The following is a 25,621-nucleotide window of genomic DNA, read 5'->3' as shown; positions in this document are numbered from 1 at the left end:
TTTTGCTGTTCCTTCATGTGAAGCACTTTGGTCAACTAAAGTTGTTTTAAATGTGCTTTATAAATAAACTTGAATTGAATTGAATTGAATAAAAATTATAAAAGTTAGAAATGAGAAAAGTCATAGCAGTCAAATGGCGGAGAAACCAGATTTTTTTTAAGTTTAAACGGTGTCGATACAACAAAGTATGAAGGACTAGATAGCCGGCACGGAGGAAGAATAATAACTAGACAATTTCCTCAAGCGGAAATCGCAATAGGGGCTCGAGGAAGAAGAATAATAAAGTTCAAAAAAGCAGACGTGGATATCAATAGTGTGGACGCTTATTAGCATCCCCACTAATAAACAAAATGGCCAACATGGATATCATTAGTGTGGATGCATACTCAGCATCCCCACTAATAAAGAAGAAACGAACAGAAGAACAATACTGGCTTGTGTCGTTGCCCCGAGCCCCTAATAAACAAAATGGCCGATGCGGATATCAATAGTGTGGGTGCTTACTCAGCATCCCCACTAATAAACAAAACATGCATAACTATAACTTTGCAATGAAACATGAACATTATAGAACGGCACAAGAGTACAAGACTGAATTCCTTTGCACAAAATGAACCAGAAGTTCCTGCTCCAGGTGACTGCTTCCTTCCACAATATTGTAGTGTTAAAGGGGCGGGGTCATTCTCTACTGTGGGCTCATGACATCGTGAGTCCACATATCCCCCCCACATGGGCCCCGCCCACGTGAAACCAAGCCAAGAAAGAGATGAAATGGCCTAAATTCAGAATTCAGTCTCATGTAGTTCTCAGAGTTTTCACATGTTCACAGCAACCACATTCCAACGTTTCTAGAGTGTTAAGACAAAAACTTTGGATTTCACTTTACAGGGTCTTTAAGTATAAAGCAATGGGAATTTTTTCTGTGTAAGCAGGTGTGTGACCGATGCTGGACCACAAGGGGGCAGTGTGGATCCATGTGAAAAATTTAGATTGATGTCCCACATTAATTTCTCGATAAAACTGGATCCTAGAGCAACAAGAAACACATTGTTGTGTTCCTTGTGAGCAAACTCAAAAGAATATAGACATTTCCTGTTGAAAAACATGTTGTTTAATGTAGTTATAAGACTTCCCAGCTCACACAGTCTTGAGTTCTGTAAAGGACAAGAGATATTTATGATCCCATCTGGTTTGTTGTTTGTCCAGCTACAGGCTTTTACAGGATAGGTTTCCCTGATTTATGATACAAAGTTCAGGAAGGTGTAAAGTTTTACGGCTTTGGTAAGGCACAGATTTAGTCTAAAAGGGTTCATAATTGGGATAACCAATTTGATATTCCTGATTTTGAGGTGCTGATCTCTCAGGGAAGCTGTCATATATCCAAAGTGTCACATCCAGCGTCTTACTGTCTGTGAAGATCTTTAGGCAGGAACTTGGTTCCTAACCAAAGATAGACCTGGGGAGAAAAGGTCCTCCTCCCTTGTAGAATCTCTGGATTTAGTTCCCCAGCTGTAGGCTTTAAGACTGGTTTGTAGGGCAGTAGCAAATTTCAGACTTTGATTCCGCTACAATCGTGTTCCTGTTACTCAACTATGAGCCAGTGTCATGATGTTGACAGAGAGCTAGAACCTCACATTTTTGACTTTTTTCACCTCTACTTGATGCATTTTATAGGAGAAGTGTGCAAATATTTAGCCAAGTAGAATTTAGTGCAACAAACTTGGTAAAAATGAAACGCAATATAAACATAACATGTAGGTGCTTAAGCCCATTTACTAACGGATTTTTAAATGTTTGCAAAACAGTGTAAGTTGTTTATTTTCTGGCTATGTATTTAAGCAAAATTACAAGTCTGACCTCTCCTTGTTTGGTTTCATAATATAAATATAATGTAAACCATAAATAGATATGCCTATCTAAATTAGTGTTAATCATTTGACTATTTAAAACTGTTTTGTTTTCATTAGCTTAGAATAAGCCCTTTAATCATACATAGGAAGAGTTCCCTCCATGGTATCCACAATCATGGATTTTTGCATCTTGCATGTTTCCAAAGTACCACAGAATGGACCTAATAACAGAGATCGGTTTTTTAAACTTGGTTTGGCATGGTTACCATCAGAAGTGTTCACCACAATCTAGAATCTGACTGTTAGATGTTGCTAGTACTCCCAATTTAACACACGGCACCTTTAAATGTAGTGGAGTATAATATTTCCCCCATATATACTTCAGCAAAAATAAAATGATTTCAAAGTCCCTCAAAAAAGGACAATACACAATAAGCTACACAACAACATTAATTTGAGTAAATGCATTGGGTACTTTCTACCCCTACATAACATACACATATCTTATTCATTTAGTGGTGTGTGTGTGGGTGTGTGTATGTGTGTGGGGCTGTGTGTGTGTGTGAGTGTGTGAATCTGCACTTCCTGCTGCAGCCCCTGTTATGTGCAGACAACAAATAGGGAACAGTACTGTTTAAGGAGTAAGCAATGCCTTCTACAACAAAGTTCACTTGTTGGATTACAAAAAATGGGTCACAGATCAACTTTGCTTCAATTTTCAACAGGCTGCCACCACAGAAATGATTAAGACATATCAGGGGCATGTACATATTGGTTGCAGCTTGAGAACCAGTTGTACAAAGATTGGTATCACATCTGCACCCCCCTTTTTTACGGTAGTCTAGCTTACAAAAGTGAAGCTATATTAAACCAAGAGTGATGGTGACATCTTATACTCGTGTGATCAATTTCTCAGTGTACTGTAGATGGGACTTGTGGAGCCTTAGGGTATGGTTTCACTGAATCTGTCCCATTGGCAATCTGATGGACTACTTGCTCCACCCACCTCCATTTCCTACCATTGTTTTTTGAATTGAGGTTTCTTTTTTTAATTAAAACTGAACTCCATGAAGTGTAGGTTCTAAACAGTTAACCAATGTTTCATTTTCCTGGATAATTTTATCATATTGAGAGTGAAAGGATGTTTAAATGTGCAGACACCTGCAGAAGCCTTCCACTGCATTAGGTTCCTAAAAATGCTTTGCATTTTGCTCCTGTCACCACAAGCACAAGCGGGAATACATCTGCACTTTTAAAACAAGATCTCTCAAGGGTCTTTACATCTCCCTTCTATGCCTTGCCTTATACCTCTTTTTATACTGTCACCACCAGTGTTGGGGGTAACGCGTTACAGAGTAATCCATTAGAGTACTCAGATTACTGTGTAGTTGTAACGAGTTACTTAAAATGTTAGCTTTCACTGATTCTTGAGAATTTGGATAAAAAAGGTTTTAATTTTGAAAATAAGAAGTAAGTCAAATGACAAAATCTGAAGATATATTATTATAGACGAATGTCTTGGCTGTTCCGCAATGTATTGGTGCAACCTCCTGATTTTGTATTTTTTTTATAAAATAGGCATTTTCCCGGTTATCACTTTGTTTTTGTCAACACCGTCAGACACAATAAAAAGATTTTTTTTTTAAATTTATTTGGTCTAATATGTATTTAGAGTTTTTAAATCATTATCTGAGATTCTTAGTACACATATATGCTGTCAACTGTTGAATATTCACTTTTGTTCATTTTTTATACTGTTTCACATGTACTACTTTAAAAGATCTAACATCATACAATGTTTACTTTTAGTCTTAATTCGAAAAAGTTATGCTTTTTTATTTAACAAACATATTTTAGTATTAAAAGAGACTATTACTTTAATAACTCAATAGCACTGAAGAAATGTATTGTAAGCATTTTCATTTAAAACAATTAAAACTCCCATTGATGGTGGTGACTTTAGAACTGACAGTGGTGACACTAATCTGACTATGATGACAGTGGCCTCATTACAACATACAATTCTGAAATGTATACCACTCAAGTCAATGGCTTCTTGCTGAACAACTTTATTTAACTATTTGGTCCAAAAAATAACAATCCTGAGCACTGTGATAAACATTTTTCAAGGAATATAAGGTACAATGAAGCAATATCATTATTAAGTACCCCATCCCCATATAATCAAATATCAAATTATCATAGTAAAAAAAAAAGTCATTAGCAGTAGGAATAATGTAAAATGCACCACTGACATCATCTTAAACTGACATCTAGTGCCCCCTACTCATAAAATAATACATTATATTCTTCTGTAAACTTACAGTGACTGTTAGATTTGGTTAAATGTTGTTGTTGCATAGCGTAAAAGGGATATTGTATACTATGTGCTATGTAGGTAGGTAGTAGGTGCACTATGTGCATCCCAAATGAGGTAAGCCAAATGAACATGGCATAATAGTGAAATGAGAGAGGGAAGGCACACCTCATCCCCTAGGATGGACGTTATAGAAGAAATATAGGAGGAATTACATAAATAAAGATAAAAAGAGGTTAATGAAACATTACAGATAATATTGGTATTTATTGTGATCAACAATTATATTCTAGCCTCCATTTAGGACCATTTGGAGGTTTTTGTCACCGTCAGACAGAAAACCTGACGGTGGTGACGTCTGACGGTGGGTGACAAAAAACCTACTTTTTCACATGATATGCATGATATGAGTTGTTCACATTAGCCATCTTGTTTTCCCTCTGTTGCTAGCTACTTCAGACCTCTTCTTAAAAAGTAATTAGTTTTTAATACATATTATAATTTACTCTTTCATGTAGTAAAGATATTATTCAATTCAAAAATTACTTTTTGTTTTTTAAATCAAGTTGAAATGATTATCTCCTATCCGAGGACAACAGGTTTTGTAGGCAATGGGCCAGCATATAATCATTAAATTAATAAAAAAAATAAACCTATAAAAGAACCTTACATATGTGCAAAGGATCCCCTGATTATAACCTTGATTCTTTTTATTTATGAAAATGTTTTTAATTTCTGACAGAATTAGCACTTTTCTTCGTGGGACATGTTTTATCCAAATTCCCAAGAATCAGTGCTTTACAATTCAAGTAATGCCGTTATTATTTGCATTTTCATAAAAGTAATCCGTTACTGAAAGAAAAATCCCAAATTCCCTCTCTCTTCCGTGGCTTCCAAAAGAGAAAAAGAAAAAAAGGAAGCTCCTTGAAGCATCTGCTCTGTTTGTCCTTCTCTCTTCCTGTAGTCACGTTGGCACATAGTTCTGTGCCAGTGGAAGGTAAACATTCTATGCCATTACACGCGTGTTGATGGCTTGTTGAACCAGCGAGATGATAGAGGACAGCATGACACAGATTTTTGAATAAAGGGGACAATAACAGCATTGTGGTGAAACGTAAGTTTTAAAGCTCCTGTCATTCAATCAGCTGTTCAGCTGTTCCAATTACGCGCTGTTATTACGCACAGCATTGGAGTGATTCTGTCGCTTCTGCTCAGCGTGTTGTCAGATTGTGAGCATGTTAAAGAGATGTAAAGGTTTCCTGTCTGTTAGTGGTGTTCTCAGGCTGCAGAGATACAGATTATGGGCTGTAAATGATGCTGTACATTGGCATTAGTCTGCACATTCAAATGTAGACGTGTGTCGTTATCTGTTGTTTTTACAACCGCCGAGTGGAACGAGTGGCTAAAGAGTTTTAATATTTAGTAGTGCTATCAACAATTCAAATTTTTAATCAGATTAATCTCAGGGTTGCTGTGGATTAATTTTGATTAATCATGATTAAATATCATTCATTTTTAATCTATATTTATTGCGTTTCATTTTGCATAAGCAAACAGACTCAAGAAAGAACAGAATATATATACCAGGGCTATTCAATTACAAATTTGTGTTAATGTGGTATTTCAAACTGAAAGTGCTTTGGTGAAAGGAAAACTCCTTCCTCCAGAATGTGCATAATACTTTATGTCTATCGACTCTTCCGTCTTGTTTTTTTTTTACTCAAATTTCCCATTGAGAGGGCCGTTTAGCGTCTTCCATATCAAGTTGGTTGGTTACTACAGAATCAACAGCCTATTTGCGCATGCACAGCGGCATGCTCGATGGTAACCCTACTTGTACAAACTGCCCGAAATGCATTGCCAGAGACGTTTCAGGGATTTTGAGCCATTCTGCGCTGTTGATGGGTTAATTGCGTTAAAATTTTTAATCAGATTAATCATGATGATAAATTAATCTGCATTAACGCATCAATTTTGACAGCCCTAATATTTAGTAATGCAAAAGTACTCTTAAGCGTTACTTTTAAAAGTAGGTAATGCAGTAACGCAACAAATTACTTTGTCCAGTATGCAATGCAGTAATTTAACGAGTTAGTTTCAAAAGTAACGCTACCCAACACTGGTCACCACTCAGGAGACAGCAAACAATGTTCTATTATTTCAGTTTCGATTGAACAGAATGCTAGAATTGGCTTCATAGTTTGTGTGCTAGTTGTGGATAGCCTTCTGCTGTTCTATTGTTGCTAAAGTCATGTTGGAGGCATATCTGAAGCATTCCTGCAAACACTCCCATTTTTTCTAGGTTTCTCCTGCATTTTTGGGCTGCCTCCTGCCCACTCCCTGTATAGTGTCACCCGGGAAAGCCACATAAATTTCAAGCTAAATCATAAATAAAAATGTTTATTTTCTTTTCCCTCAGAAAAGAAATACAATTTAATGGCAAATTGCCTAATTTTACAAAAAAAAAAAAAAAAAAACACACAAAAACAAAACAAAACACCTGAGATAAAGAGTTCAACCTCAAAAAATTTCAGGGGGAGGATTGGCCTGCAAGGTGATCCTCAGAAGCATGACATGGCTCACGAGAATACTGCACCACTGACACATCACAGCTGTGGCATACCAGACCAGGATTTCTGTTTCTCTGTCGCTATTCCTCTTTGTCTATAAGTCAGGCATCTTCCAAGTTTTTTGTAGTGCTATTTTGACAGTGCATTTTGTATCTACCAACCAGAATTTTTCAAACTGCCCCCTACTCTTCTTTAGATGCTTTAATCACTTTCCCCCATCTTTTGGGGCATTAAACAGAAGGTCAGAAGAGTTTAGACATACCTGCTTCTCCTCTCACTATCCTTGATCTTCTTCATCATCCCTAAGTTTTCTTCAGGGATGCTCTGAACACGCTGTAGCAGTGACGAAAGACAGCTTTCAATATTGGCCAGCTTCTCTAAGGTGCTCAGGTTAGTTATCCTGTCATCCACACAGCAATGATGGACCACTGCTACCTTCCCATCCAGACTGTCCCACATGACATCCTGTGGGAAGAAAGTGTACAGCTTAATTTACATGAATCATGCACTATAATATTTAGCCATAAACATCCTGTTCCAAACCTGATCTTCTGTGGTCAGTGAGACATGGAGCTGAACCTTCTGTTTGAGCTTGGTGCCTTTTTCTTTCTCTTCATCAATTCTCTGTTTCATATTGTTTCTATGCGTTGTTAGCTGCTCATCGTGCTTTTCCCTTCAGAAATAAAGGAAAATATATTTTAAATGGATATGGAAGAGGCTGGGAGTGGAGTAAAAGAGTTATAAACAGGTTTGGAAAGATCTGACAAGAACTTTCCAGCCAGAGCAGAATAGTGATCTTATAGATAGGCCATTTCATCACAGTAAAGAAGTTGTTTACACGTCTCTTTTTTTACTCTGGTTTAAATACTCTTGAAAAGGTTATATTTATGCTAAAGAATGCGTACTGAAAGAGGTAGTTTACTCCAAAGTTCCTGAAGAATTTAAGAGAGGGACCAGAAGAATTTTGATGAAATGATACAAACAAAATCAAAAATTCTGAAATTTTTCTTACATTTTCATTCTGGTTGTCTCCACTGACTGTTGAAACCCCTCCAGAGTCTCTATCACTTTTGAAGAATTCTGAATGAGGTTTAAATTTTGCTCTGTTAGCTCTGTAACCAGATTCAGTAGCTGCTGAGGATCAGTGAAGTATAGTAGTGGCTCATTCTGTAGAGGGAATAATAAGGTAGGGAAGGTTGGAAAACATTGAATACTGACAAAAGGCACTAAAAGTTGTGCAGTTGGAGAACTATATCTTCTGTTAGAAAAAGCAAACAAAAACAACCTCATTTTCTGAGCTGTCATCATCAAGTGAAGGGCCTTTGGTACTGAAAGCCAAAAAATAGTGTTAGGGGTCAGGAGAAAATATTTTCATAAGCATAAAATACAAGTTGCATGAATGTATTGCAGAAGTATACTGTGTGCCAGAACAGTAAACAAGTAAAAAAAGGGACCATAGCTTCTGTAGATGGACCAGAGGTCGCATTAACCGAATATTCTCCATCATTGAAGGGGATTTTGAAGTGATTTTTGAAGGATGATGGAGAATTTTGATGGTTGTCCGTCATTTTGATGGGCTGGAATGATGACGATGGGACTGCATTTTAGCGCGCGCACACAGACAGATGCATAGATCTTTTCCATTTTGCACAACTGGACTATCAAGTAGGTCTTACCCAACCACTCCCCATCTCTACCCCTCTCTCACACCGAAACCTCACTTTAAACATCGTAGTTTGCCCATGTATTATGTGGATATCAACCATGGAAATATAACAGATAAAGGCAAATGTTTGTAGTCTACTCACAGGTCATAACAGAGACAGAATTAAAAAGTTGTTCTCCATCTCTCCAACTTGCCTCAGTGCTATGACACATGAGCGTGTGCTGTATGAAGCTCTCTGTCAGGATGGACTGATCCAGCAGGATTTTAAAGAAGTGACAGAGACACACGCTCGCAGTACAAAACAGTTTGCCACATTCAACAAATTTTTGCAATCAAGGCAAATACAAACGCACCTGACTCAGTGTGCAAGATCCGAGTATGTGACGTTTTTTCGGATTACGACTCCTGTGAAGCAGACACAAATGCGCACGGCTCCCTACTGCAGCCTTTAAACAACTTGTTATCAGCTATGGTTGTCAAACTACAACTTCTTGACATCAAAAAATATCTTTAAAACTTTACGTGATATCTTAAAAGGCACAGTTCATAGTTGCTTGCTTAAAGACAGGGATTGTGCTCAGCTGTCACTGCATAAAAATGACGAGGAGTAAACACTGTGCCGCTGTGTTCATCTTTCTGTCAGTGCCATTAAAAATGCAGAACCTCAAAGATTGTTCTTTAAATAAAAGTTATGAAAGGGTGCTTCATTAATTAAACACTACCAATAAAGTCATATTGAATTATGTTGTATTACAGATATTAAAGACAAAATTATAATGATGGATTGTAAAATGGCATGACGAAATTTTGACGACCCTTTCCGTCAAAATGACAGACAACAAAAAAGTCCAGTGAAACCTCTAATATGGACCCCTGCTCCACCCACTGACCTAAACCACAAATAATTTTACAGTGTGCTTTAATCACTAATTTTACCTTTATTTTTGTACACTTTTTACAAGAGTGGGGGGTCTTAAGTGGGTGAGTGATTTTGAAGTTATAGTTTTTTATGTATAGCTATTTTTTTCCATATGATCAATACTTCAGGAAGTCAGGGATTGTCCATCTGATTTACCAACAGCAAAGTAAATATAATGGATAAAATACTTGGTTGAGAATGGTGTGTTGGTATTTCCTTGCAGTGTCTTGCTGTGGGCTGAAGACAATTTGGTTTTCCGCATGGAGGGCAGCTCTGTACCTGGACTGGAGACTTTGCTCTCAAAACCTGTGTCAATTTTATCATTCAGATCAGTTCAATTAATTCAATCAATTCTACTAGCAGAATGTACTTTATACCTACTGTAACAGAACAGAAATAGAATGACAACAAAAATGTCAGAATAACTTGTGTTTGTAGTCCTTAGTAATGTTTTTGTTTGTTCTCTTGGTTTAAATTGCAACACAGATTTACCATTCCAAACAGCTGACTTCTCAGACTTCCTGCTCTGTCTGTCCAGAGTGTCTTTGGCAGACAGAACTTTGAAAGCTTGAGTCTTCTGGGTCTGCTGCCACTCTTGAGGAGACAACTTGAACAGAAGCTCTTTATATCGCTTGTAGTCAGTCAGGATCTCTTCAAACTTGGCTATTTCACTATGAAACATAAGTAATGATATTTAACTCCTATCCTTTAAAATACACACCAACATGACAAACTTATGGAAGCCCAGTTCTGCCACTTAAAAAAAAGAAAAAAAGAGAAAAATCTGGACGCTAGGGAATTAGATAATAAGATAATAAAGTTGAAATTATGAGATAAAAAGTCGAAATTATGAGATATTGTTTACCATGTGCACCACTGCCAGAGATGTTCCTGCATCCACACACCGTCCATACGATGTGAACACTTAACAGCCATTTGTTTCAAGGTAAGTTTAATGTTTAACTTTAGTAAAGGGCTTCTTTTATTATTTTATCTGTATTTTTAAACCAGTGTTACTTAACCCTGCACAACCAAAGAGCCAAATTGTTGAAAAATACTTTGTGGGGCGCACTGGTGGTTGGGGCGCGTACCATGTGCGCGGGCGGCCTGGGTTCGCATCCGGCCCGTGGCACTATTTCCTGCATGTCTCTCCCTGTTTCTGACTCTATCCGCTGTCCTCTCTCTGATAAAAGGCATGAAAAAGCCCAAAAATAAATCCTAAAAAAAAAAAAAAAATTCTTTGCAAGATCCACAATTTATGTGATGAAAAGTGGGTGAAAATGGCAATAAAAATAAGTTGAAGCTGGCAAAAAAGATGAAAAAGCTGCAAAAAAAGTGGCCAGAAATGGGTGAGCAGGGATGAATAGGCAGAAAATGGCAGAGACTGGGTGAAAAGTGACAAAAAATGTGGAGACAAAGTGGCAGAAATGGTGGGTGAGACAAGACAAAAAAAAAAAAAAAAAAAAAAAACGTTTACAGGTGGCAATAATGGTGAAAAAAAGTGGCAAAAAAAACTTGAAAAATAGCTTAAATTGGCAAAAAGGTGGGGGAAAATGAGTGATAAATGTGATATGAGTGATAAATAACTAAAACTGTCCAAAAAAAAAGCAGCAAAAAAGGTGGGGGAATGAGTGAAAAGGTACTAAATTTGGCAAAAAGTAGCAAAAGGAGGTGGCGGATATAAGTAAAAAATAAGTAAAATTTTGCAAAAAAAAAAAAAATGTGGGGGAAAATGAGTGAAAAATAACGAAAATCGGCCAAAAGCAGCAAAAGATTGGGAAAAATGAGTGAAAAGTGACAAAAATTGGCAAAAAGTAGCAAAAGGTGGGGGAATGAGTGAAAAATAAATAAAATTGGCAAAAGGGGGGGGGGGCTATGAGTGATAATTACTAAAACCAGCAGAAAAAGGTGTGGAAATATGAGTGAAAAATAGCTAAAATTGGCAAAAAAGCAGCAAAAAAGTAGGGGAAATGAGTGAAATGTGACAAAAATTGGCAAAAAGCAGCAAAAAGGTGGAGGAAAATTTGTGAAAAATAACTAAACTTGGCAAAAAGCAGCAAAAAGTGGGGAAAATGAGTGAAAAATAACTAAAATTGGCAAAATGGTGGGGGAAAATGAGTGAATAAATAAAATTGGCAAAAAAGTAGCAAAAGGTGGGGTGATATAAGTAAAAAAAATAACTGAAATTGGCAAAAAGCAGCAAAGAGGTGGGGGAAATGAGTGAAAAATAACTAAAGTTGTCAAAAAGACAGGGGAATATAAGTGATAATAACTAAAACCAGCAAAAGTTGGGGGAAATGAGTGGAAATAACTAAAATTGACAAAAGGTGGGGAAATATGAGTGAAAAATAGCTAAAATTGGCAAAAAAAAAAAATGTAGGGGAAAATGAGTGAAAAATAGCTAAAATTGGCAAAAAAGCAGCAAAAAGGTAGGGGAAATGAGTGAAAAGTGACAAAAATTGGCAAAAAGCAGCAAAAGGTGGAGGGAAATTTGTGAGAAATAACTAAACTTGGCAAAAAGCAGCAAAGAGGTGGGGAAAATGAGTGAAAAATAACGAAAATTGGCAAAAAGGTGGGGGAAAATGAGTGAATAAATAAAATTGGCAAAAAAGTAGCAAAAGGTGGGGTGATATGAGTAAAAAAAATAACTGAAATTGGCAAAAAGCCGCAAAAATGTGGGGGAATGAGTGAAAAATAAATAAACTTGGCAAAAAGCAGCAAAAGGTGGCGGATATGAGTGAAAAATAACTAAAATTGTCAAAAAGACAGGGGAATATGATTGATAATAACTAAAACCAGCAAAAGTTGGGGGAAATGAGTGGAAATAACTAAAATTGACAAAAGGTGGGGAAATATGAGTGAAAAATAGCTAAAATTGGCAAAAAAGTGGGGGATAATGAGTGATAACTGTGATATAAGTGATAACTAAAATTGGCAAAAAAGCAGCAAAAAGGTGGGGGAAAGCAGTGAGAAGTGACAAAAATTGGCAAAAAGCAGCAAAGAGATGTAGGAAAATGAGTTAAAAGTAACTAAACTTAGCAAAAAGCAGCAAAGAGGTGGGGAAAATGAGTGAAAAAATAACTAAAATTGGCAAAAATGTGGGGGTAAATGAGTGAATAACTAAAATTGGCAAAAAAGCAGAAAAAAGGTTTGGAAAAATTTGTGTAAAGTGACTGAAATTGGCAAAAAGCAGCAAAAATGTGGGGGAAAATTAGTGAAAATTAACTGAAATTTGCAAAAAGCAGCAAAAGGTGGGGGAATATGAGTGAAAAATAGCTGAAATTGGGAAAAAGGTGGGGGACAATGAGTAACAAATAAGTAAAATTGGCAAAAAGCAGCCAAAAGTTGGGGGAATAAGTGAAAAGTGACTAAAATTGTCAAAAAAAAAAAAAAAAAAAAAAAACAGCAAAAAGGTGGGGGACAATGAGTGGAAAAAAAAAACTTGGCAAAAAGCAGCAAAGATGTGGGGGAAATGAGTGATAATAACTAAAATTGGCAAAAAGTTTGGGAAAAATTTGCGAAAAGTGACTAAAATTGGCAAAAAGCAAAAAGTGGGGGGATATGAGTGATAAATAAGCAAAATTGGCAAAAAGCAGCAAAAGGTTGGGGAAAATGGGAAAAGTGACATATAATGGCAAGAGGCACATTTAATGGGCAAAGAGTGGCAAAAAGGGGAAAAGATGGGCAAAATATTGCTAATAAGAGCAATGAAAATATACAGACAACAAAATAAAGGTTTACAATTAAATTTCACAATTAAAGCCTACTATACAAGTGTGGCAAACAAAAGTTTCCTGGGGGAATCATAATTCAAATTTAGACATAAAGAGCCACAAATCCTCACAAAAGAGCCACATGTTGAGTTTGTACTGTTAATGGATAATTAAGTTCTGTTTACATCGCAACACTGTGTCACTGAATCAAAAACAGTGTTAATGCATTGATCTGCTTTGTGTTACTCACTGTCTGTGTTTCATCAGACATATTATTGATCTTTGCACAGTTCTCTAAGTTAGTAATGTTACCACAGCCACAGCAACCTCTCATGATACACATTATAGCGCAAAGAATCACAACATGCTCAAGACATGAGCTTATGCACAGAGATGCCCATTGAAACTTTGCAGTCACCTTTTCTGCCTTATTAAGTATCCTCAGTGTCACAGCTAGCATGGATAGTATTGATTATTGCATGAATATCTTGGCTGGTCCCAAATATAGAACCTCGAGAAGCATTTTAGAAATCTGTTGAAAAAAAAAAGTCTTGGTGCTTCATCAGCCACAGGTGTCATTGCTCGGTATAATAACTCTTATGTTGTAGTGATTAATTACAATATACAGTAATGATGATTATTGGAACACAAATATTCGGTTTGGTCACACATTTTTTCTGTTAAATTTCAATGCCAATACAATACAGCCAATAACATGCATAAAAGAGGCAAAAACTTAACAGGAATATCTGACATAAAATGGTGCCGTTATTTAGTCACTGTCACTAAATTTACATCGAATAAGGCAGGAGAATTAATAAACCTTTAGTACAAGTCTATTATTTGCCACAATATACACAATTTTGACAGAAATGTTTAGCATGAAGCTCATAAACATGAATTTACTGCAGGAAGAAGCCAGTAAAAAAGAGAAAGTGAATAAAATTATTTTTCACCAAGGACTGTTTCTTAAGGTGTTTTCACATTAGGGGCCCGGTTCCAGATCTGAGTGCACTTGAGCCCAAAGTCTTGTTCATTTTGGTAGTGTGAATGCAAACGAACCACACCCGGGCACCAGGCCCACTTGGGGAGGTGGTCTCGGGCGCGATTCAAGTGGACTCTGGCTCGGTTTAGATCATAGACTGTAGAAAGAATTGGACAAAGCCATCTGTTTACAATAGGCGAACCCAAACTGCTCTTGAAGCAAATCCGAAGCAGCATTCATATTGAAATCGCAGTCTCAACTGAACTTTGGATCAACCTAATGGCCCGCCCACTGAGTGTGTCCACATAACTTTCTTTGTTCTAAATGTAAACGTTGTTTTTATTTCTAAATTTTAAAAGATAACCATGGTAGAAAACAGTACAAGCAGGTCTTGCCAGTATTTTTTTATTTTCCATTGAAAGCATCAAAGTTAGTTATTCTGGTAGTGTTATTTTCATTTACAAAAAACATTCTAAACCTCACAGTAAGCCCATGACCGAGCTTTCGACACTAGCTGTTGTATCAAGTTAATTTTAAGTTAACTAAAGCAAAACATGCATTTTTTTGTACTCTGTGATGTTTCAAATGTTTGAATTAAAATTCAAGTAAATACATGTGTGGATTTTGTATCCTACTGTTTTAGTTCTTACAAACAAAAAAACTTTGGTGTGTGCAAATGTAAAAGAGGCTTTAAGATATTTGATTCATGGAAGACATGTAAAAAAAAAAACCTACAATTGCACTTGCATTATTGTCTATCTACTCTAGACAACTACTAACAGCACATTCATGGGAAAAAAATCTCATGTAATGGGAACAGGAAACAACCACAACAAAAATGAAGATATTTCTGAAATACAAATCCTGACATACCCAGGAATGTTAACCATCCAGATCCAGGTTATTGTTGATCAGCTAAGTTTGATATACAGGTCAACAGTTTCATACACATCATTTGTCAGTTTCATATTATACCCTCACATTAGGTCTACCCGGATATGGAACACATCTTCGTTACATGGGAAGTCCTTGAACCAACACTCTTCAAGGCAGACTTGAACTTTCTCCATTTCAGCATGATGAGGAACTGCGTGCAAAATGGATGGACGTCCATGAGGTGAGCGTGAGTTGTGGACTTGACGGACTCTGTGGTCATTCCAAGTCAATACAAACTCAATGAGTTCTTCCCAGAAAGCAAATAATGTTCATTCACAGAGAGAAAGAGAGAGAGAGAGAGAGGGAGAGAGAGAGAGAGATAGTATTGAACTTTTAGACATAAGCATTTAGTAGTTTGTCTGTGGCTTGCTTCATTGTGAGGTTTGTCCTCTGCTTGTTATATTGTGGGTTGGCTCAGTTATATTAATAACTTCAAAATATAATTTACTGCAGTGCAACTACAGTTGAAAAAGTATTTTCACTGCTATCCAAATGCTTAAGAACCCAGAAATCAAAAGGGGATTTTATACGACTGTGTGTCATTTATTGTAACAAGCAATATAATGTTATAGCAGAACTACTATGAATATATAAACCCACATTAACATTTTCCTTTTCATCAAACAATGTTTTTTTGAATTGATCATTCTCTACACAGAACAATGGCAATAAATGTTTCACACATGGCCACTTGTGGTTCTTGAAATGGGATAGTCAATCATTTATGTGTCACTTACCTGTATTGTCTGCAGAAAACCTAACTGGATCAAGGACTTGTCCAGGAAGCTGTCTGAGAAGTAGCCATCTTCTCTTAGCTTGTCAAAAAAGTCTATCCAAAACTGGACACATTCACTTCTCAAGGTCATCCACCATTGTTCAATCCCTTGATTTCCAGTGCTTGGACCAAAGGTTACACTGTCTGTTTCAGTCTGGTTTTCAGAAAGTCTAAAAACCGCTGCATTTCAGCCATATGGCCATTTTCAGTCCCTAAATCAAGTCTGAGTCTGGCAGGGCATCCACCGGCATTGATCACAGCATCCATAAAGTATCCACCGATGATCCTTGGGTCATTGTTGTTTTTATATGCTTCAAGCCATACAGTCTTCCTAGAAAACTCATCAATGCATCCACTGATAGCAATTCTGAATGGATTAAGTTTATCGTATCCATCAACAGTGTTGGGGGTAATGCGCAGAGATGGGGACTCAAGTCCGCAACTTGGACTTGAGTCGCACTTAAGTCGCACACATCAATGACTTGAGACTTGACTTGGACTCTTGCGCTAAAGACTCGAGACTCGACTCTGACCCGTGATTTGGGACTCATGCACAATCTACGGTTTTTAATTTTTACATTATGATCTCTTGTACCCCTTTTATTTTTTGTCCCTTTCCTCCCCTTACTTTTGATGGTTCGTGCACCTTTTACGCAGCGCCCCACCACCGGCTGCTCTCCTCTCTTCCTCATCTTCATTCATGATTCATGTGACACACAACCGCGACGCTCACCGCACACATGTCCTCTGAAACGCACGCTAAAATGTTGGCAGACTGCAGACTTCAGTCTGTTGAGGGCAAGTTTCAGAATACCTGAACTCTTTCTCTCGTACTCTGACTGCTGAAGATCAGTGTCAGTGCTTTGTGTGTGTGTGCGCTCCAGCTGTGTGTGTCTGTGTCACCCCCGTGAGCCATGGGTGTGCGCAATGTTAAAATATGATTTGGTAATATTCCCTTATTATCATACTGTATGTTTATGGGGAACAAACTAATGTTAAAATCTCTACATTGTCGCTTATTGAGAATGAAAGGACATAAAAAAACGATAGGAACATTAAAACTTTAAATATGGTTCATGGAGGCAGATAAATGAGAAACTAAGGAGTCTAGGAGATTTCAGCTGAATTAAGTAAAATTTAGCTTGATTTTACCCACATAAAAAATTTACACCATAAAGGATGACAGAGGTTTCTTAAGGAGAATGGAGGGAGAAATACTCAGCATACTCTGTTGAAGATCTGTTTGAGTGAGAATTAGAAATTATTATTGCGTTTTTATTTTATTTCAGAATAAACAGTTCATTAACAGTTAGTGTTTTTGTGTTAGTATAAAATTACTACCATTAAAGAAATATATCTGACAAAAGAAGAACATTTAATCTCCAGTGTCTCAGTGTCTGTCTCTATCAGTAACTTATGTCTCTGTAGTGTTTCATATGTACACAGAGAGGAGCTTTATTAAGAGGAGAGCTGATATTGATCATGTTGATGAGGGAACTTATAGCAGAGGTATATAGCACATACATTCCCAACAACAGAACTGTGGCTAGTGAAACACTGAGTGGGGAGTACCGTTAGTCACAGTGGCTGGTGTGAAAAAAGTTAATGTCATCCCCTGTTCATATGTAAGTGTACACATGCGCACACCACGGCAAGCCGGCCACAGACAATACCCCACCCCACACTGTAAATGCAAACAATGAACTGACTTAGGACTAAATAGTGCATTCAACTTGATTCATACTAGTTTTTCAAGCTTACTTTCTTACACCAAGTTTTCTGTACTTTTTACATGCATATTTGTTCCATTTAGTAATATTCACTTGTTTTTTCTGAATGTGTAGCATGGTTTGTGGTCATTTCCGATTTGCGCACTTTTACCAATGAAGAAGAACGAGGCATTGACATGCAAGCTGTTGAAGCTGTGCACACAGCCCCAGTACAGAAGGTTGGCGTTGATTGGGTACACTGTAAACCCGGATTTTGTTTCTACTTAAACTTTTTAGTAATCATTACTTATTCTTCTGTGTTTTTACAAAAAAATGTTGACATTACTAAATCAGATTAGTCGTTTGTACTATTCAGCTGAAAGATGCAATGCAATGATCATGTTAAGTTGAAATAACTCAGTGTGTTTAGTTCTTACAGGGGAGGGGCTGGTTCAAAATTTTCCAAAAACCATGGGTGAGACTGTCAATGCATCTGTTGGCATTGGCAGGCAACACTTCCATTATGACTTCCACATGTGGCAAAGCCAATACTTGGACTTGTGACCAGAGTCTTGAGACTTGACTTGGACTCGTGACCAAAGACTTGAGACTTAACTTGGACTTGCAAAAACTGACTTGTGTGCATCTCTGGTAACGCATTATGAAGTAATCCGTTAGAGTACTCAGATTACTTTTTTGGAGTAACAAGTAATGTGACGTGTTAGTTTTACAATTCAACTAATCCCGTTACATTTTCACAAAAGTAATCCATTACTGAAAGAAAAATCCCAAATTTCCTCTCTCTTCTGTGGCTTCAAAAAGAGAGAACGAAAAAAAGAAGCTCCTTGAAGCATCTGCTGTGTTTGTCCTTCTCTCTTCCTATAGTCATGTTGGCACGTGCCAGCAGAAGGTAAACATTCTGTGCCATTATGCGCACATTGTTAGCTTGTTGAGCCAGTGAGATTACAGACAGGACAGCAGGCCACTGTGGAATTATGCCCATTATGATGGATTTTTGGATGAAAGGGACAAGAACAGCATCCTGGTGAAACGTAAGTTTTAAAGCTCCGTTTGCTTCATTCAATCAGCTGTTCAGCTGTTCCAATTACGCACGGTTATTACACACAAAGTTTGATTCTGTCTGCCTCTGCTCAGCTTGTTGTAAGATTGTGAGCATGTTAAAGAGCTGTAAAGGTTTCCTGTCTGTTAGTGGTGTTCTCAGGCTGCAGAGATACAGATTATAGGCTGTAAATGATGCTGTGCATTGGCATTAGTCTGCACATTCAAATGTAGACGTGTGTTGTTATCTGCCATTTTTACACCCGCCGAGTGGAATGAGTAGCTCAAGTGTTTTAATATTTAGTAACACCAAAGTACTCTTAATGCCTTACTTTTAGAAGTAGGTAACGCAGTAACATAACAAATTACTTTTCTTAGTATGTAATGCAGTAATCTGACGAGTTAGTGTCAAAAGTAACGCTACCCAACACTGTCCATCAATATGCCAGACATAGTTAGGGCCACAGCTGTGGTACACACGCCTTCTCAGTCGGTTTCTTGACCTTAGATCAACACCTTCACCACCAAAAAAACCAAAGCAATATTCTCACAGTTTCTTGGTCAGTGACAATTCCATTTAACCAGCATTTTTGGCGCATCCATCTGTAACCATTGCACTGACCAGGTGTTTCCAGCTGCTGCTCAATGAAGGTTGCTATCCACACAGTTTTGTTTTTTTCTTCTCCAGAGCTGCTTCCTGCTTAAAATTCTATCAAGGGTGTGTTTACTTAATAATATACCATGTGAATCCACAAGCAAAGTAAGTTTTTCATTTGTTGTACAGCCATGTATAGCCACATTTAAAGTAGTCCTCAAAATATTTACAGTCCATTTCTCTGTTCCATTGATTGCTACAGGCATGTGAATGTAGGACAGTCACTGTAACTGCTGCATAGGTGCACACATAATCTCATAATTATTACTTTTTATCTCATAGTTAGGGTCTGAGGACCCCTTCTAGCAGGAGCTAAAAAGGCAAGGACCCTATTGTATTTCGTTTCTTTCTTATTATTATTATTTCACAAGCTCTTTAACCCTTAATTTGACCCCCTAAACATGCTCAAAAACTCACCAAAATTGGCACACACCTCAGATTCGGCGAAAAATTTGATAATAGGAAAAAAAAAACAAACATGCCAAAATGTGCTCTCTAGCGCCACCTCGGCACACTAAAACGGTCCTCACGGCCAGTAGGAATGTCGTAGAGAGATCAAACCAACGTTGAAACGTTCATCTCATCGAAACCCACAAATCACGCACTGACACTCCTAACCTATCTCAAACAGGAAGCCGGCAATTTGCCTTTCAAAATAAAATTTTCAAGGAAAAAAAGGGCTCTGAACAAAATGTATCTTCCCCTCCACCGTAAATCGTATCAGCTTGAAACTCGCAGAGAAGACACACTAGGCCATGCTGATCAAAAGTTATTCAGGAATTTGTTGTTTCTCAAATGGTTTCCGAAAACCAAGCCCAAAGCCTCAAATTTGGTCAACCCTGAAGAAGCCCTCCCTGCTGCCCCCATTCATTTGAATGGGGGCAGCAGGGAGGGCTCTGCATAAGCCATGGCAGTTGGGCCTCTACACAAAAAAACCATAGGTCCTACAGCTTTAAAAATTATATGGATGGATTCCTAACAAAATTTACTACAAAAATATCTTATTTTGAGAGAGATTTGGTCAAAATTGTGGCATCTGTGAGGTGAGATTCAAAAAGATTTCAGTCAATTTCACTCCTGATCAAGAGAGCAGTTAGTGATGATGTCACTCACTGATTGACAGATGAATGCAGGCATTAGTTACCATGGGAACCAGGGGAAGCCCCTGAATGACCTCTGATCACGCACACACATGGAGCTGTTCCAACAAAGCAGCCCATTTAAAGGGACAATGTGTAGAATTTGGCATTTTAGCGATATCTAGCGTTCAGATTTCAGAATGAGCCGATCTGTTACCAAAACGTCACATCACTAGGCGACGAGAGCCTGTGAAGGCCAAAAAGGATCGTGAGCCAGATATCATTTACAGCAGTGACGAGGTGAGGGTTTATTCATTCCTTTTTGTAACCATTATTTTTATAGATTATAGGTCAGTCTTCTTCTCCACCTGCCTTCCAGGTAGCTTTCAGGTCCGGCGGGCAGGTTCGTATTTAAAAATCGCATTTCGCTCTTTCTGTCCCCAAAATGTTGCCGTAGACAACATGGCGGTTCAATATGGCAGCCTCCGTGGGGGCGACCTGTGGTGATGTAAATTTATAAAGCTTTTTTCTAATTTTGTAAAAAGAAAACGAAAGTTTAAAGGGGATGACTGTGCACTTATTTTAACATACTTCACAAAGATATATAAACATTATATCCCATGTACACCGTTTCTGTTTGGCGAAATGCAGCCAAATTCTACACATTGTACCTTTAAGCAATGCTGTAACAGGATGGTGGGACTCAGGGTGGCTTCTCATCCACATGCAGTCCCCCATAAAGTCTTTGGTGACGTCAGTCACCAAAGACAGCCACACATATATCCCATATGAAGTGAATGGGAGAGATGGTGCATTTGCATGTGTGTTAGCGCGCAAAGCACGCTGAGTGTGTGTTTGTGTGTCTTACAGATGCAGGTTTTTTGAACATTAAAATAAGCTTACAGTGCAGCTGGACATGTGACTCACTGAAGGTGGGAAAATGGAATGCGTAATACACACACCCATTATGAAGTCTGGGGCTCCTGACAGAGCTGCAGGGACACACCTCAGTCTAACTTTGAGCAGAACAAAGGGTCAAAGAGAGATGAAACCCTCAAAGTGGAGGTCAAAAAGGGCATGAGGGACGTGCGACAGACCGAGGACCCGTCCAATGCTGCTTGCAGCTTTAATTTCAATTTTTATCTCATAGTTTTGACTTTTTATCTCATAATTTTTGCTTTTTATCTCATAATTTCAACTTTCTGTCTCATAATTTCAACTTTTTATCTCATAATTATGACTTTTCAGAATTTCAACTTTTTATCTCATAATTATGACTTTGGATTCTTCTCTTTTTTAAAAATTCCCTAACTTCCACATTTTTTTAAGTGGTGGAAATGGGTTTCCATACAAACTTAAGAGTCTTTTTAGTTGTATGTTATTGTTTTACAATTAACTGTACTGACCAATGGCAAAAGTGTAAAAAAGATCACTTGTAAGACCATTACCTTTTAATAGTTCCTATTTCAGCTGTTAGCTTCTTGATCTTAATGTTCTTCTCCTGTTTTGACCTGGCCTCCATTTCAAAACTGATAACAGAGAAAAGAATAATCAATGTAAGGGAAAACTCTGAATTTTAGCATATCAACAAAGCAGCAACTTACAGTGTTCTGGCCTCAACTGACTTCTTCTCATTGTCCCTAAGGACCTCTTCAAATTTAAGGTTGTCTTTCTCCATGATCCTCTCAAGCTCTATCAACTGTCTTTCCTCTTTTGCAATGGCCTTGTCCATCCTCAAAATCGCAGATTTCTTTGTCATTAGAGATAACTGAGGAATTGAAAATGAGGTAAAGTTAAGTGAAACTGCAAACTCATACTGTTTATGTGCTGACAGTTGTAGAGAAACAACAGATTCAAAACATTCTGAACATTTACTAATTCTTGTTCCACTGTGTAAAGCTCACAGATTCCTTCTCTTCCCAAAAAAAAGCAATACAAAACACAAAGCAAAACAGAGCAAAAAAAATAGATGGGTATTATGGCTAATTCAACCTCTTGAAGCCTTTGAATTTGTTTCAAGAGTTTTATGTTCACACATTTCATTGGGTGAAACTTGACATGTAATTTTCAATTTGAGAAAACACAACTTGATATGCTTCTACTCAGACATGCAGAAAGTATTCAGGCCCCTTCACTTTTTAAAATTGTATTTTTGCAGCCTTATGCACAGTTGATTAAATTCATTTGTCTGTCTTATAAACCTATTCTCAGTACAACAGATTGCAGAACAGATTGTTTTCATACCTTTTGACAACAACAGAATGTCCAGAAATCATTTACCTCAAGAACTGCCTTCTGCCGTTCCATCAGGACCAAGGTATGTTTGCTGTCTTTCAAAAGATCTTCTAGGAAAAAAGAATTTAAAAATCAAGATTTTTTAAAAAATAAATTTATCAGGTATGGGAAAGCTAAATGACAGGAAACAAGGTAAAGAGAGAGAGAACATGACATGCAGCAAAAGGCCAAGGCTGCTGTGGTTACCATTTAGCCATAGCACAGAAAGATACCATGGAACCCCAGGCAAACACAACAATAAGCAAGTTAACAATTGATAATAAGGCAGATAGGGGTTTTGAAAAAGGTACACAAGTGGTTGAACAAATTAAGAATAACAAATTATATCTATTCATGGTAACACTTTACAGTGACTTAATTCCTTTTTACTCACTGGCTTTTAACTCTCCCTATATATAAATATATATGGGCCATTCTACCAAATTCGTGTAAATTGCAGTCCCATACTAAAAAAACCCACACATTTAAAATAACAATTATACCCCTTTCCCACTGGCCGAAAAACCTGTTTAAACTCGCTAACAATTGGCTCCTGTCAGCAGTGGGAAAGGCTCTAATCAGCATTCAGACCCACATCGACTGACCCTGCAACGGACATGAGTTTTTATCATCTCGCCTCTGATCGGCTCCAGTGGGAACGTCACACCCGGGTGAACGCGGGATGACTTTGGCGTAACGTGCCTCTGTTTATATTATTACAAGTAATACATTTATGTTACTTGCCTGTTGTGATCTCATAGATCCTTTTCGTTGTTGCGCAGAAACTTTATTCTGTCTGCTGTGCATTTAAGCCTGATGTGCTGGAGGAGGCAGGAGTTTAATGGCAGAAGTTTCGTAGCACGGCAGTGCAGTTTAGCAGTACATATAAACACAAAAATGCCCATGTCATAATGAACATATCTGCTGAGAAAAATAATTTTTCCATGGACAAATTTAGCTCATTCAACCTGTTAAAATCTCATGGATTAGCTCATAAAGCGCCATGCGTCCTGTCCGTGTGCAGCTGGAAAGAGAGATCCTTTTCAAACGATATAATCTATTAACCCTTTATTTATTTATTTATTGCATTATTTGTCAGTTGGAAATGATCACATCGATCCTCTTGTTTTTGTTTGTTATTACACAGAACTTTCAGCCCATCAGCTGCACATTAAAGCCTGATGCAGTGCTGCTGGAGGAGACAGAACAGGCAGAGGTTTCGCAGCACGGCAGCGCAGTTTAACGGCACATATAAACACAAAAAATGCTGCTCTTGCTCACTCTTGTCATAATGAAGATATCTGCTGAAAGCTATTATTTCTTCGTGAACAAGTCAGGCTTCTACAGCCTTGGATTTCTCATGGATTATCACATGAAGCGCAGCGCTTCCTGTGTACAAACGCAGCTGGAGAATGGGAGACTTTTCTAAAAGGTTGTTTCTATTTCCCTTTATCATATGTCTGCTCCTTGGAAATGACTATATATTCTTTTTGTTTGTTTTCACCCTTAAATCTCATTCTGAAAACTCTGCCCTCCTCCAGCAGCTGTTAAGCCGGATGACAGCTGAGCCGGAGACCGGAGTTTGGCAGGCTGAAGTTTCTGTTTTAAATCATTAAAAAGAGCAATGTTTGTCTAATATTTCCAAGAATCAGATAGATGTGAAAAATTGAAATAGAAACATTGTTTAGAAAAGGTTCTCCTTAACTTTATTTGGCTTATAGTAAGAAACGCTGTGCTTTACTGGATAATCCATGAGAAATTCACGGCTGTAGGAGCTGAATATGTCAGTAGAACATTAATTACTCTCGATGGATATCTTTGTTATAGAAAGACTGAGCTAGAAAAGCATTTTAGTGTCTATATATTAGAAATATTCCTATTATTTTTATTATCATTGTCATTGTTATTATCATCATCATTGTTATTGTCATTATCAGTATAATTATCTCACCTCTTAAAGTGAACTTAAAAAAGCTAAAAACTGCATATATGTTAAACATCTTTCTCTTCACCACCATTATTTTTGCTAATGCTAGTATTTCAGTGATAACTGCTTCATCTTTTAACATCTTATATCTATAACCATTACTAAAACCGTTTCATTGAATCCCAGAGCAAAACAACTTCATTGCTATGATACATTAAGGAACCCTCTAAAGTGAAAATAAATCTGTATTTAGGTTTTTTGTATGACAGGCCCTAGTTCAAATTTCAGTCACATAAAACATCTCTAAATTTATAAAATTAAGCTTCAAAATTTAAAAAAAAAAAAGATGCAGTAAAATCTGCTCCAGGATGGTGTGGGCATGTCTGCTGAATGAGCTGAAGCCATGCCCACTCAGGAGAAATAGGATCCTCTCAAATTTAAAAAATGTAACAATCTGAATGGAGGAACGCAATCACACCATTAGCCTGCCCCTTGACCTTATGAACAGAGTGCAGCGGCCTGGCTCTGTGCTAGAGAAGAGACAGAGTCCTTTTTCTGGCTCAAATCTCAGTTATGACACTTTAAATGATCCATAGGCCAATTTACCTCACAATGAACAAAAAACAGCCTTTAACTGACTGAGGAAAACTGCTTGGTGATTTTATATTGTAGAGGGGCAGCCCCACTGTGGGCTCGTGACATCATGAGCCCACATATTTGCCCCGTCCAAATTTAACCAAGCCAGGAAAGAGGTAAAAAATTTTCTAATGATCTAAATCCAAAATTTAGTCATATGTTCATATTCAGTGTTTTCATATGTTTACAGAAACCAGATTAAAACATGTATATTGTGTTAAGACAAAAACTATAAACTCTATATTTCCGTTTCATTTTTGAAAAGTTTTCCGTAAACACAGGATTGTTTCAGCAAATGTTCTTGTAAGCTAGGAACCATTGAAAATGACTGAAAATGCTGTAGTATATATGCCAAGCCTGTAAGTGGTGCTGTAACACTGCCATGGAAATGCACCAAAAGAAAGAAGAAGATTACAGAAAACTGCTCCAAACTTTCTCCTTGTTACCCTTCTGGTTTGTTCTCCAAGGTGTATTTAAGAACATCTGGTGTATGCTGTTCTTAGTAATCATAAGGGGGAATCACGCTTTGCTGTTAAAGCCCTAATAAGTTC

The 25,621-nt window shown here is 37.5% G+C and overlaps 1 protein-coding gene across 1 annotated transcript in view; it reads right to left on the bottom strand.

Moving 5' to 3' along the window:
- cfap100 (cilia and flagella associated protein 100) overlaps positions 1-25,621 on the bottom strand; it is a 45,888-nt gene that overhangs the window by 12,197 nt on the left and 8,070 nt on the right. The window contains exons 3-11 of the mRNA XM_041797238.1: positions 22,514-22,578; positions 21,838-22,001; positions 21,682-21,762; positions 9,815-9,993; positions 9,511-9,628; positions 8,023-8,065; positions 7,750-7,904; positions 7,281-7,410; positions 7,000-7,202 (exon numbers count right to left, since the gene is read on the bottom strand). Of these exons, the coding sequence (XP_041653172.1) occupies positions 7,000-7,202; positions 7,281-7,410; positions 7,750-7,904; positions 8,023-8,065; positions 9,511-9,628; positions 9,815-9,993; positions 21,682-21,762; positions 21,838-22,001; positions 22,514-22,578 (1,138 nt within the window). The remainder of the gene's footprint in view (positions 1-6,999; positions 7,203-7,280; positions 7,411-7,749; positions 7,905-8,022; positions 8,066-9,510; positions 9,629-9,814; positions 9,994-21,681; positions 21,763-21,837; positions 22,002-22,513; positions 22,579-25,621) is intronic.

This window comes from Cheilinus undulatus, linkage group 10 (genome assembly GCF_018320785.1).
Source record: "Cheilinus undulatus linkage group 10, ASM1832078v1, whole genome shotgun sequence".
NCBI classification, from domain to species: domain Eukaryota; kingdom Metazoa; phylum Chordata; class Actinopteri; order Labriformes; family Labridae; genus Cheilinus; species Cheilinus undulatus.
This window is presented reverse-complemented; position numbering and strand designations above follow the sequence as displayed.